Genomic DNA, 14,011 nt, shown 5'->3' with positions numbered 1-14,011 from the left:
ACTGTCACCAATGGCATTCTTCATTAATCTGAGTACAGAAAACTCAGACAGGTACAGCTACCTCCACAATTCCAGGTTCCATCCCAATCACACCAAACTAGGTATTATCTCCAGCCAGGCTCAGATATCACCACATTTTCTGACACAAAAGACAGAGATCAACACCTGAGTACACTGTCAGTCATTTAGGCAAAAGGGCTACAAGGAAAGGACAATATCTAAAAAAAACAAAACAAAATAAACACCTAAAACACCACGGGAAAGGCTTCTACATTACAAAGACAAGGAAAACAAAAAAAAAAGAATCCCTCTAGTAGTTAGTTACAACCCAACTCTAGAAGGAGTACGTAAAAGAGCTACAACCATTAATTTCAGAGGAACCCACACTCAAATATTTCCTGAGTTCCCATACTAACATTCAAACAACCGCCTAACCTGAGATAGAGATTGGTCCGCAGGAAATTGACCCCAAAACAGGAGCTCACACAGAATGTCACTGTACGATGCAACAAATCACTCTGCAAACTGTGTCCACATATATGTGGCAATAACACAGCCAGACACGATAACAAATCATACAACATTAAGGGATCATACACGTGCACATCTGCGAATGTGGTGTACAGTGTGCGACAAAGGTTGCTACATTGGAGAAACTGGCCTTAAGCTGCATCTCCGAATGAATCTACACAGACATTCAATCAAGAACCACAAGGAAAATGGATATTGTACCCCTGTTGGTCATCACTTCACCTAGACTGTTCACTCCATCCAAAACCTCAGGATTAAAGTTCTTAAAGGGAATTTTAAAGACTCTCTTGAACGAAAGACATTTGAGATGTAAATGATCACAGATTTGAACACCAGAAATGAAGGACTCACTGTAGACTGGTTTTCTCTCACACTACCAAAACTTTGTATAAACACATCTTAATGTCCTATATAGTTCCTTTTTAATATTCTCGCTTCACCTTTATTGGATCAATTTATATACATACATAAATGGAGCTATATACTTGCATGCTCTGCTGTTTTCTTGTTTGTTTTTTTTTGTTTTGTTTTTAAGTAGTTTATTCACTCTCCTCTGTTTATTTACTTTGTCTGGCTATTTTCAGCCAATATGAACCTTTCACTTTCAGGCACATCTTCTGCTATTTATATAATATTAATATTATGTTGGTCCAATAAAAAATGTATCATTGCATACTGCAGTACTCTGGTATTTTGGCTCAATCAAAGAAATGATGAGAGCGCACTCACTGGGGTTTTACATATATATAACGCCATTAAATAATACTTATTTCTACCAAAGGACAAGAAATACATGAGTGACAAATACAAGGATATCTACACGGAGCTGAGCAACGCAAAGGCCAAAGCAGAGTGTGACATCAGCCGGTTAAAAGATCAACTTAAGACAGCCACAGAGATGTTGGGTGATAAGACCCCAGAGAATCCATCCGTGTCTGGATATGGTGAGTGACCTCCTGGGCTGAGATGTTCTGTTGAATGCTCTAATAATAAACATCAATTTATGTTTTAGACAATTACACTGTTGGTTGAATAATAAAATAACCACCACAGCACAGGGTAGAGGTAGTGATGAGAGGCTAATCACCACCATTAAGGGTGGTCAGGATTGACACAGACAGTTTGAATTACTTTCACGTTGTCATTGCAACCAAATAGGATGGTGTCACTGGTAGCTGGGAATATCCCCATTTTGATATTAAACTGGAGGTTAGCGCCAGGGCTCTCTAGGCATCATAACGGCTATACTGAACTGTAGAAGGTTCAGTTGCAATTTAGTTCTGTGTGGATAGCAGGGCAGGATATATAGGGATGCAGTGGATTTTAACACGTAACACTAACATGCAAATTTTATTTCAAAAACTCTTATTTAAAAAAACTCCTCATTGATGGAGGATTAGTGTCCTCCTCTTAGCAGTTAATATCAAAATACTGCTAGTGTTTCAAACAGTGTTACCACTGTCTGTAAAATACTCAAGGAACGCAACAGGTCACACTGGTGGGGAGACGGGAGGAACTCCAATATTGTTTAGAATAAAGGCTGTGGACATTACAGTTCTGCAAGATAGCCTTTTTAATATATAGATCCATATGTAAAGTTAATGATTGTTGCTCTTTAACCACTTCCCGACCAAGGTAGTATCAGGTACGTCCGACAAACCGTCCTTAAGGACCGCGGACGTACCTGATACGTCCTTGGGGAATTAGAGTGCTGGAAGCGATCACATCCAGCAGCTCTAATGGTATTGCAGCGATGCCTTGATGTTGAGGCATCGCTGCAATACCCCCCTCACCGCCGATAGCCCCCAGAGAACACCGGGTGATCGCTCCCCCTAGAGCGATTACTTCCGGGTTGCTCCACGTGTAGCCAGACAGTGAGGCAGAGCATCGGAAGCCATCAGGCCATCGGATTTCCATTAAAATGTAACTTTTATTCCAATTACTAAAACAGATCAACGTTTCAGTCCATCTTGTGGACTTTCATCAGGATCATAAATACATGTATTTGTGATCCTGATGAAAGTCCACAAGATGGACTGAAACGTTGATCTGTTTTAGTAATTGGAATAAAAGTTATATTTTAATGGAAATCCGAGAGTGCAACCAACTATTTTTCTATTTGGATATTTAAGCCCTGGTGCTGCACCCGGTTTGGCAATGTTGGAGCCTGAGTGCAAGGTACAGTCTTACTTTTTATATATATATATATATATATATATATATATAACATTTATAAAAATGGTATGCCATTATGGGGTTATTTCACATTCCTGGGCTACCATATGGTCTCAAAAAGCAACCCAGACCCAGCAAACAAATCTGGCAAACTGAATTGGGCAAGCCATATATTGACCCTGTACCTTTTCAAAACACCATAAAACCTGTACATGGGGGGTATTGTTATAGTCTGGAAACTTCACTGAACACAAATATGAGTGTTTAAAACAGTAAAACTTATCTGAAAGTACCAGTAAAAATGCAAAAAACAAATATGAATGCTAACTTTGGCAAGCGTTTATGGCTACTACAAAAGACTGGACATACCCTATTTTGAATACCGTAGGTTGTCTACTTTTACAAATGGTATGCCATGATGGGGTTAATTTTCATTCCTGGGCTGCTATACGGTCTCAAAGGCAACATAGGCCCAGCAAACCAATCTGGCAAATTTCAATGTGCAAACATGGAAAAGGGGGAAGCACTACATTTCACCCCTGTAAATTTTCAAAAACCCATAACACCTGTATATTGGGGGCCCTGTTGTACTCAGGAGATGTTGCTGAACACATATTGGGGTGTTCTTTGTCAGTAACACATAACAGAAACTGAGAATACATGCCTAAAGTACAATGTGAGAGAAAAATAACACTAAAAAATGACTACCCAAAAAGTTTGACAAAGACTGGTGATAAAATTAATGCATGGACAGTGTTACAATACCACCATTTGAAATTCCCTAGGGTGTCTGCTTTTCAAAAATATATGGTTTGATGGGGGTAAATTACATTGGCCGGCTTAAAAAAATTCCAAAATAGGACATGGGTGCATGAAACCAGCTGTGAAAATTCCAAGTTGGGAAAACTGGAATGTGCATCCTCCAAAGAAGGTCTTTTAGCCCCCAGAGAACCCGACACACCTATACATGGCTGGTATCACTGTACTCAGGAGATGTTGCTGAACAGATATTCAGGTGTTCTTTGGCAGTAACCCATAAAGTTCTCCATACAGGTGTTCTTAAATTGCTATGTGTGTCAAAAAAAAATCACCAATTATTATTTTTTTTATTTTTATTTGGCATAGATTGGAGGTAAAATGGTTTTATGAAGAGTCAAAATACCCCAAGTTTAATACCTTAGGTTGTCTTCTTTAAAAAAAAAAAAAAAAAAAAAAAAAAAGGGCTGTGAAGGGTTATTCATAGATTCCTGACCGATATTAGTGTTACAATGTAACTTGCGTTAATTTTTTGGGGAAAAAAAATGGTTTGGAAATAGCAAAGTGACCTGTACTTATAGCCCTATAACTTTCCAAAAAAAGCTGTGAACATGTTAACATTGGGCATTTCTAAACTGAGGACAAAATTTAGAAACTATTTAGCACGGGTGTTTTTTGGCGGTTGTATAGACACAACAGATTTTGGGGGTCAAAATCTGTTTGTTTGTTTTTATAGTGTTTTCATCATATTTTATAAAAAAAAAAATTTATAGTAAATTATATGATATGGTGAAAATAATGGTATCTTTAGAAAGATCATTTAATGGCAAGAAAAACGGTATATAATATGTGTGGGTACAGTAAATGAGTAAGAGGAAAATTACAGCTAAGCACCAACACCGTAGAAATGTAAAAAACAGCCCTGGTCCTTAACAGTAAGAAAATTGAAAAATTGTCTGGTCACTAAGGGGTTAAGTATTTAAGATCTTTTGCTAGTCATATCCTGTGATCCTCTGCCAGCGGAGGCTAGATTTTGGTATCCATGATATCTGTAGTTTATCTTCTGGGAAGACCTACTTTGAAGGACTGTGTGTTGAAATGAATGCCAGAGCATTTCTGAAAACCCTCTGTCCTCCTGCCCACAGATATCATGAAATCGAAAAGTAATCCAGATTTCCTGAAGAATGATAGATCCAGCATCAACAGGCAACTGCGAAATATCAGGTCCAAGGTGGGTTTTACATGATCATTAGTAATTAGGAGGTGGTATGGGACCATTGTGTTTGATCTGTTAGATGTTTGTTAGGCAAGTCTCTATCCATTCAAGATTCTAAATTAACCAGCATCTGTCAAAATGAATACTATTTAAATTAATTCAATAAGATGGCCCCATACATACGTTTATTTGGGCTCCTATAACCATTCCTAAAATGAGTTACATTATCTTCCTGTTTTGTCGTACCCAAATTATAAATGAATAGTTTGCAGCACTCATCATGCCCACACAGCCTTTCACTTGTAAAAGATAATGATTGTTAAAGTAATGGCTAGCCTTTGAAGTGGACTCAATCACGAGATGCAAAGTCTAACAGTGGCTGTGTCAGTGATTCGTCCACCTCATGTCTGCTCTTGGCAGATCTATGTTATATACTTTTTAACCCAATCTCTGCCATAGAATCCGTTTTGTTTGTTTATTTTTTTCCCTTCATTTTATCATTGGTCCTTGTGTCAGTGCAGGAATTATCAAGAAGGTCTGTGCATGTGGCCCTAAAGGTATCCCCATATGTTATGTTTTTGAATTCTGTGTTTTTGGTGGGGGGAGGCACTGGTATTGGGTAACGTTCACTTTAAGGCACTTGGGATTCATGTGGTTTCTCTGTCTGTCTGTGTCTGTGTGTGTCCCTTTGTCCCTGGCAGTCCGTAATTGAGCAGGTCTCATGGGATAACTGAAAGGTTCCAGGTACCAGAACCCTTGACATGTAGGTAAATTTTGAGGCCAGCAAACTGTGCATGCAAAATTTTCTCTCCTCCCCTTCTCGGCCTCACACAACACTTCCGGCCTGCTGCTCCTTTCTTTACGACTGCCGCAGACCAAGCCCCCTTACCACCCACTTGGAGCCTGGTACAGCCAGGCATGTCAGAGCTTGGCTAGAATTACCCACAATACTATCTGACTTAAATGACAAAGACTGTATACACTTGAGTTCTGTTAGCATAGCCTTAAAGGAGTGCTCTAGCCCCATCCCAAGGTAAGGAGTTAACCCATTTTTGAGCCGTTGAACGCTTACCTGGGTGCCCACAGCCCAGCCCTTCTTTACAGATTTCACTAAAGAAGACGCTTCACTTTTGCAATATCCGTTCCACTCCTTGAATGGACAAAATCCACTGGTTCAGCCACTGAATTCAGTTCAAAGTTGCAATCTGATAATGCAAAAAGAGAACTTCCACTTTAATGATATTTGTGAAGAAGTGCTGGACGACCAGTGCATGTAGAACCCACGTAAATGTCAAACAATGTAATCCTTATCATGGAACGGTGCCATGGAACTCCTGGCACCATAACGATTGCAGCATGTTGTAGTGATTATGGTGCTTGGAAAACCTCTTTAAAGAAAATCTGGGATACTCAAAAGAGGAAGACCTTCCCCTCCTCACTCCTGCCTGATCCATGCATGCTTTGCACGAGGACTGACATAATTAGTGACATTTAATATGAAGGGATTGACTAGGAGGTGAGTCGTTTTCAATATTTTACTAGGAAAGAAAAACAAAATCAATCTACATTAGCGATCCTTCTTTAGTGAAAGTCCAGGCTAGTATTGTGGCTTGTTCGGTCTTCAGTCAATCATGACTAGACCTGTTAAGAGTAAAGTCAGAAAATGGCCCCTAGGCTGGTGAAGTCTGTCTTGCCATCCACGAAATCCCACAATAGTGTGTCTGTTTTTTGAGTTTAAAATCTCCTTATGTTTCCAGACTCACAACATCTGTGATTTTTTTTTTTTTTTTTTTTTTTTTTTTTAAAGACAATTACCACCATTTCCATCAACCTCCTTACATGTCACCTGTGACCCACCTACAGGAACATTTCTTTATTCTCTTTAGCATGTTGCACTAATCTCTTTCACGTGTGTTCTGTGGACTCTGGCACCTGGTGCAAGACATGATGTGGGACTTGTATATGACTTTCTCTCCTGTCTAATCCCAAACAGAGCCTGAAGGAGGGGCTGACCGTCCAGGAGCGCCTCAAAATCTTCGAATCCCAGGACATCAAGAAACACTAAATTTGTGCTGTTGCCCCACCTACCCCCAAACAGGAGCATAGACGTGCAGAGCGGAACTCTCATGCGCCAGGGGCCTCTGCAGTGCAACTCTCTGCATGTTTCATGGCTTCTGAATGTGCAGGCCACCCTGGTGCTGACATGGTCAATTCCTGTGGAACTCTTATCTACAGCTGTGTCTTTCTCCTTCCCTCTCTCCCTTATTCCTCCGCCCACTAGAGGACATGGGCACTTTACTTGTCTGCTGTTATTGTCCGAGCTTTAATTCTCATTCAGATAAAATTGTCAGTATTAAAGGCACAGCCGCCGATCAATAAGCTATCAGGAGTGTGAAACCATTTTGGAGACTGGTGCATGCGCGAGCCTGCGTCTTCAGAGCTCACATGCATTACCACCAGCTGTCTAGGCCCCAGGACAAGGATGTGAACCACAGGCAGGCAAATGTGACAGGAGAATCCCAAAACCTCACCAGATCAAAATGTGGCTCGCTTCCATGGCACTTAAAAAGCATCATGAGATTTCTGCTCAACTTACGAGCCAGTAAATATCATAATGCAGTTCAGAGGGACACCATAAAAAAATAATTTGTAAGGAGAAAAAATTGCAATCAGCACATTTTTGGGTATTTATCTATAGGATTCACGTGGAGGCTAAATAATAGTTTTTAGCCATTATGGTGTTTTCTTTAGTACAGGGATAATCGAAAAGAATGAGGTATAGTTATTGCAGAACTACAGTTTTCATGATTCTTTGTAATTTTTAAGGCTGCCAAAGCATCAAGGGAGTTGCAGTTGTACGTCAGGGGATATTCGTTTTGTCGCCCCGTTGTAGCTCTATCTTTACCCCATTAAAGGTCAGTTGGTACATACTACATCGCTCAGATTTTCCTATGTGACACCCCCCCATAGACATCTAATAACTTAATTAAGCAGTGACCCTATTGACTGGCTACAAGCCACTAACCCATGATTACATGAAAAAGGAAATGTATTGTATATATAATGCACACAGACCATGTGTAAATGCTCAGATCCAGTTTCACGAGAGCAGAATTGATCTCCTTTCAAATCCTAAAACCATTTTAATTGGATTTTGTTTATGCGCTTTTTAATTTCTGCCAGGAAAAAAATAATTTCTCTCATTAAGGAAAAAAAAGTTGATATATCATTAAAACAATCATGCTTTCTGCATTATTTGGATGTATTGCATGATGGTGTTTGACATTTTTCACGTTATTTAACACTGTGGGCTGGTGCATTTTTCGAGGCATTGCACTTGCATGGTTCTTAAATTGTTAAACAGAGTTGTGAACAGATTATACCAAAGCTCTAGTAATCGTGAGCATTTGTGTTAATAATTGTACCGTTTGTGATTTCTAGTCCAGTGTGTGGTCATTATATGACTGTCTTCCATGGGAGAGGTTATAGTGTCAGGCTCTCCTGGTATTAGACTATCCAATCACAGATGATTGAAGAGATTTTGCAAGTGAAGTGGTGTCCGTTACTTGTATGTGATGTCATTGTCCAGCTCAGGGAGTCCGCAGTGACTAATGGAGAGAGGGGGAAGTGTGTATTAATTAAGGTTTGCTTTTTTTTTTAGGCGTTTATAGAAAGTGTACATTTTTTTGGGTGAGGAGGTCGATAAAGCACATTTTTTTGCAAATTAGGATCCCACTGCCAAAGGTTGCATGGGGGGAGTCAATATTTTGTACTACAAAACTCCCTGCTCTCTCTTTATGGCAATGCCAACCCAAGGAAAGGGTTTAAAAGTGCAGAGAAGAAAAGGTCCCTTTGTAGGGAGAATGGAAACTGCCACGTTTGAACTCTTTTGGGTGAGGGGTGAGGTGTCTGTCTGTTGCATTTATAAATGTGCTTTATCATAGCAGGTTGAGAGCAGTTACATTGCATGTTTTTGTGAAGTTCAGTTTGGTTAAAGCATGTCTATTAGTGGGAGTGTGAGGAGGGACGTCTGAGGAAAGGTTAATAAAGAATATAATTAGAACTCTCGCTGCTACATGAACCTGCAATGCAATGGAAGACCAGCAGAATACGTCTCTGAACCAAGTGTTAAATAAATGTGAAAAAAGGTTATCACCCTTGTGTACTTTATAGGTGGCCCATGCAGTTTAATCTTGGATAATACAATGTATTGCCTACTTATCAGTCTAAGCATTAAACCTGTGAGTTCCATAGTGGTGGCCACACTTCTGGCACTCAAAGGGTTAAGTTTGAGCTGTTCAGGTAATGTCTTTCTATGCTTTTTGTAATCTGTACCCCAAATCTAGACAGGCATGCAGGGGGTTTGACTGCGGACACTGCTAGAGATCTGTGATCTTTGCACTCACACTCTAGCCAATGGTTGGCTGAGCTTGATTGGTGCTGGGGTGTCATATATAAGCAAGCACTTTCTTTGTATATAAAGTAATTGAATAGTGCCACTAAATTTCGTCACCAACAATAAGAAGAAAGTATGTTAACCAATGTACATTCCTGTTCCTTAAACATTTATATTTAAATGTTTTGCTGTAAATAAATCTACTTGCCGTCACTGCTTCCCATAAGGATTTTTATAGGCAAAGGATTCTAAAGTATGGTTCCCATTATGCCCAAACAGTCCTGTGGCTGGCTGAGTATGACTGGAATCGCAGATTTTAATGAAAAGATTTCTTATTTCTCTAATCCCTCCGTCACATCATCATGTAGCCGAGTAATCTGCTCGATTTGATTGGGATTTAGTAATTGGCAATAATGCCAGTGGGACGGATAGCAAATTAAAAACCAGGCTTTTTATTATATTGGTTATAAATACATTTTGATTGCAGTTAAGCCAATGCATTATTGAGATTATTTTTGTATGTTCTCACCTGCCCTAAACACTTGATCACTGGTGCCTATTAATGCCAAAATATGTGCTTTCAAGTTAAGACTTGAACCGGCTCAAGATTAAATACCCTCAAAGCTGATTCTCGTGGATACATTTCTTATTAAAAATGGAGTTAGCAGCCTTACTATATCCTTCACTTCACCTACGTAACAGTTATTACCTGGAGCAGGGACTGGGCTTCCATCCTGTCACATGCAAGTGTGTATATGATTGTAATGTATTTAGGTTTTAAATTTTGTGGTTCACCTCCTTTCCTGTGTAGTGGACAGCTGCTGCAGTGGGCACTGTTTTTTGTTCTGCAATCTCCAGCAAAAAGATGTTAGCGCATGCACAGGATTCCATCCAAACGATTATCTGTTTTAAACACCAGATAAAGAAATATATATATAAAAAACCTGTATAGTATTCAGAAAACACTCTGTAAATATTTCTTAATTCCAGAGAATAGTGAGTTTTGTGTCTGACTTGTGTTTTTAATCTTCTCTAAACCAGATGTTTAATTTTCTTCATAGAGCTTGTGGATTGAGTGTAATATTTGGAGTTTAGTGCCCGTTGAGTGTCCTGATATTTTTTAGAAGCTCGCTGAATGTGAATCCTGCGTTTTATGCTCACGTGTAATATATATTCCAGAGGATTGTACAGAGCCTGTCTGAGACCAGTATGCCACAGCACTAAAAAAAATGGCTTCTTCTTTTTTTTTTATTTTTCCCCTCCCACACGCATTCCAGTAATTATTGCCGCAGTGAGCCCCTGGTATCTGCATTCTACAGACTGGCATTATTATTTAAGTGCAAGAGTGCCCACTCTGCTTGTACTCAGAGTTAAAGGGAACCCTAGTGCTGATACGGGCTGGAAAGGTTTAATCCATTGCTGCCCTATGCTATCTATGCCTTGACGTCAGATATTTCAGTGTGTAAATACTTTACGGAGCAATTGTGCTGCAGACTTCTCTGTGGTTGGGGATAATGGTGAAAGGTTAATGTGTTATCCTTTTTGATGGTCTCCAGCATAGAATTTTAAGGGGGTAAATGTTTTTAATAACCGAGCCTGAGAGACTCCAGCCATGTTTATGCTACATGGGTCAGGTTGCATTTGGGGCGTTAGAGAGACGCTCTGCAAAGTTTAAGGTTACAGAGTCTATGGTATTAGTCAGAGGTGGCCAGAATGTAAACACTGTTATAGAACTACATTTACCATGATGCTTTGCCAAACTTTTGTCAAAGTATCATTAAATTTGTAATTCTACAGCCCTCTGTTTCTACCTTGTGGGCACTACTAATACATATAAATCTACGTACTGATTGCAATGGCGATCTTGTTGCCAAAGTGAACAGGTTTGAGATTTCATAGCAAAGCTTTTCTTAGTTGCAATTTAAACTGCAGGCTCTTTCAAAATCTGGAAACTGTATAGCACAGAGTCCTCTTAAACTGGCAATGCCCTTATACCCAGAACAACCTGCAATTTAAAATGTAATTGGGAACAATCTCAAGAACTTCAACATGATCAGTAAATTCTCCATTATATATTAAACTCTCATTTTTTTTTTAAATCCCCTTCTCCCTAAGCCCTTACTTTCCCTCTAATAACAGCTATGTCTGATTGATGGACAACCTGTTTGGAGACCCAGGCTACAGTTTTTTTTTAATCCACTACAAAACCATTTACACTAAATCAGAGACTCCTAATAAACTGTGGGATTAGCCAAGCCATAGGTGTGGCAGGTACCATAGATTTTAATGTCAGAGTATGCCGACCGAGGTCCCTGTAGAATAATTTGCTGACATCATAGCATCTTGATGATCTTATAACCCTTATACTTGAGTCTGGCCAATTTATGTGCGCTCGCTGGACAGCCCAGTGACAGTGAAAATATGCAAGTTTAACGTTTGTTTTATTGTAGTAAAATTCCCCACCTACACTAAAGAAAGGGATACCGGAGGGACTTAAATCATCATCTATCTGGATGTATTATTCTTTATCTTTCTCTAATATGTGTTTTTGTTATATAATACTTGCAGCCGTGTGTCTCTTTAACCCCCCCAGTGTTTTAGGCGTTTGCCAATGTGCAGTGTGGTGTATATATGCAATGCTTGGCCAGCCTCCAGCGCAGCGGGGATTATAGAGGCGCTGTGTGCTGCAAGCTACAAATAAACTCCGCATTAGTTTGCCAGGCTCCTCATTTCTAAGAATAATATTTTAGTATGAATGGTTTATATTCTCCTTTTTATTTGTGGCAATATTTTTAAGTCCTTCTTTATTAACGTGCTCACTGCATTTCACTTTGTCATGTTATTTCTCTCCGCTGGATGTGTGCGACTGGCTAGTTTCCTGTGGTTGTAGCTTATCATTTTTATTTTGTAAATATAATTACTTAACTTTACATAAACTATATCGTAATAAACTATTTTTGCACCACCCTCACAATGCTGTCTATGTGCCTTCTTTTACGTATAGACCCAGCAGTAAGTTAATGTTAATGTGTTAATGTGTTAATGTGGCCACAGAGGTTCCACCAAAGTCATCAATGCTCAGTGTTCTGAGGGGATCTGTCTGGATACAGGACTAGCCTTATTCACCAATGTGAGAAGTGTCTCCTATGCTTCCAGTTCAGCTACTCTGGCCTTAGATTTGAAAGTCACGTTGAATTCTCACATTAGTAAATAACCCTGTATGTATACCTGGAGGCCAGATTTTTCTCCTAGTTTTTGTTTTATGTCAAGAAAAACTGGGTAGGTTAGCAACACTATCTATAACACATAGAACAAATAAGGGTTCTACTCAATAAATCAGTTCTGTTGATATGATAGAAATATGGATAGATCAGGAAAAAAACAAAACTTTGCTACACAAGTGCAAAAACAAGAACTTCAAACACAAGTAACTCTACATCAGTATTTGTTCTGCTCATGCAGTCTATGCCAATGCCAGGTACATCTAAAAAATGCAGGGGGGAGCGGTGGGGGGGGGGGGGGGAGAGACTAACTTTCAAATCATGGTGTGTTTTTGGCAGTTGCAATACATACATTACTTTTACTGGAAATAATAACTTCCAATTTCAATATATGTGCATGGAGCAAGATATGAATTTTATATGTTGAGTAGGTCCATGAAAAGTGCTACCTGCCACTAGACGGAAAGCACATTATCATGGCATTTATTGAAGGAGCTATTGTAAAAGTGTTGATATTACACCTCTTCCTTATAGGGAAAGGAAATGGATCTACCAACACCGCAGAAGCACGATCCTTGTCGCTAGACAAAACTGACCCCATGGCAAATTAATGGGGCCTCTCTCCTATAATGTCAGTGCATCAATAGCTCCCAAAAAGCATGTGCTTGCTGTGGCACCATATCAGTAATCAGATATTAACTGCCAGAGACACACCGGTGGCACACATGAGACCCTAGTTAGTACAAGCCAATTACAACACGTCTAAAAATAGCTGTACAGAGTGCACCCCAACATTCTAATTCTTACTAGACCAGCTATTGACTTCTCCTAATTCTGGTCTACAGGCAGTCTTTGTGCCAGACACACCACTATCAGCCCTATGAGGCTATCGCTGGACTGCTTCACAGTGATCCAGTTCAACACTACTGCCCTGGCTTAGTGATCATCCTGATCATAAAAGGAAGTGTCAAACTGGGTGTCTTTCAAGAAATATATATTTTGTGGGTTTTTTTTTTTTTTTTAACTGATATTAAAGTCTCAGCAGCCAAACATTTGCAAAGTGTTTGCTCTAAAACCCTACTTCTCTCCTTGTAATATTTGTCCCATAATTACCAGAAACAAATTGAAATCCTAGCCATATGGACATTCAACACATGCTTTTTTCTTTTTCCCCAGTAGTTGCGCAGAGAATATAAGAAACTCTAGGAAAAAATGTTTCGGGGAAGTTTTAACTTTTTTCCATTTTGTATGTAATACTGAGCTATGCATAAGCATGGTGTATCAATAGAAAGTAAATGTGCCAAAAAGAACTTGCACAAGGGCATGGAATCTTGGAAAAGCCTCCGTAACCAAGGATGTTTATCCTTGGTCCACCATTTAATACAGATATCTTTTGAAATGCTGCTATACGCTTGCTTCTACACATGCTAACTGTAAGTCTTTTACTTCTGTATAAGAGGAATATTAATAAAATTAAACGCTCAAAAGCAGAATGTAAGCTTATTCAAGTAGGAGCTTCAACACTGTTCATGTTTATCCAGCCCGTCTTGTCTGTTATACTAAATACTCTGTCTTAAGTTTATTAGTATGTAGGGGCAGCACCCCTTACTGTCTCAACAGAGGAATTTGCCTTTTAGCTGATACCACCAAGGTGATTTGTATGTGTTCTAGCCCTATTCAGGGTTATAAGTATGTAGGGGATTATTAAACACCCCT

General features: G+C 39.4%; 2 protein-coding genes across 11 annotated transcripts in view; one reads left to right on the top strand and one right to left on the bottom strand.

The window, feature by feature from the left end:
• The window catches only part of MPRIP (myosin phosphatase Rho interacting protein), a 118,855-nt gene extending 106,807 nt beyond the window's left edge, over positions 1 to 12,048 (top strand). For 5 of the 10 annotated variants that reach the window (XR_010085215.1, XR_010085214.1, XR_010085217.1 and 2 more), the window contains 4 exons: positions 1,313 to 1,475; positions 4,608 to 4,693; positions 5,200 to 5,441; positions 6,672 to 6,709. Coding sequence is in view for 5 of the 10 variants with exons in the window: in XM_063430676.1 (XP_063286746.1) it covers positions 1,313 to 1,475; positions 4,608 to 4,693; positions 6,672 to 6,743 (321 nt within the window). In the remaining 5 variants the exon portion in view is untranslated. Of the gene's footprint in view, positions 1 to 1,312; positions 1,476 to 4,607; positions 4,694 to 5,199; positions 5,442 to 6,671 lie in introns of all 10 variants that reach the window. The other 5 variants (XM_063430677.1, XM_063430678.1, XM_063430680.1 and 2 more) reach the window with 2 other exon arrangements.
• PEMT (phosphatidylethanolamine N-methyltransferase) overlaps positions 1 to 14,011 on the bottom strand; it is a 440,725-nt gene that overhangs the window by 110,689 nt on the left and 316,025 nt on the right. The gene's annotated exons all lie outside the window — the stretch shown is intronic.

The sequence above is a fragment of the Pelobates fuscus genome, chromosome 8 (genome assembly GCF_036172605.1).
Source record: "Pelobates fuscus isolate aPelFus1 chromosome 8, aPelFus1.pri, whole genome shotgun sequence".
NCBI lineage: Eukaryota > Metazoa > Chordata > Amphibia > Anura > Pelobatidae > Pelobates > Pelobates fuscus.
This window is presented reverse-complemented; position numbering and strand designations above follow the sequence as displayed.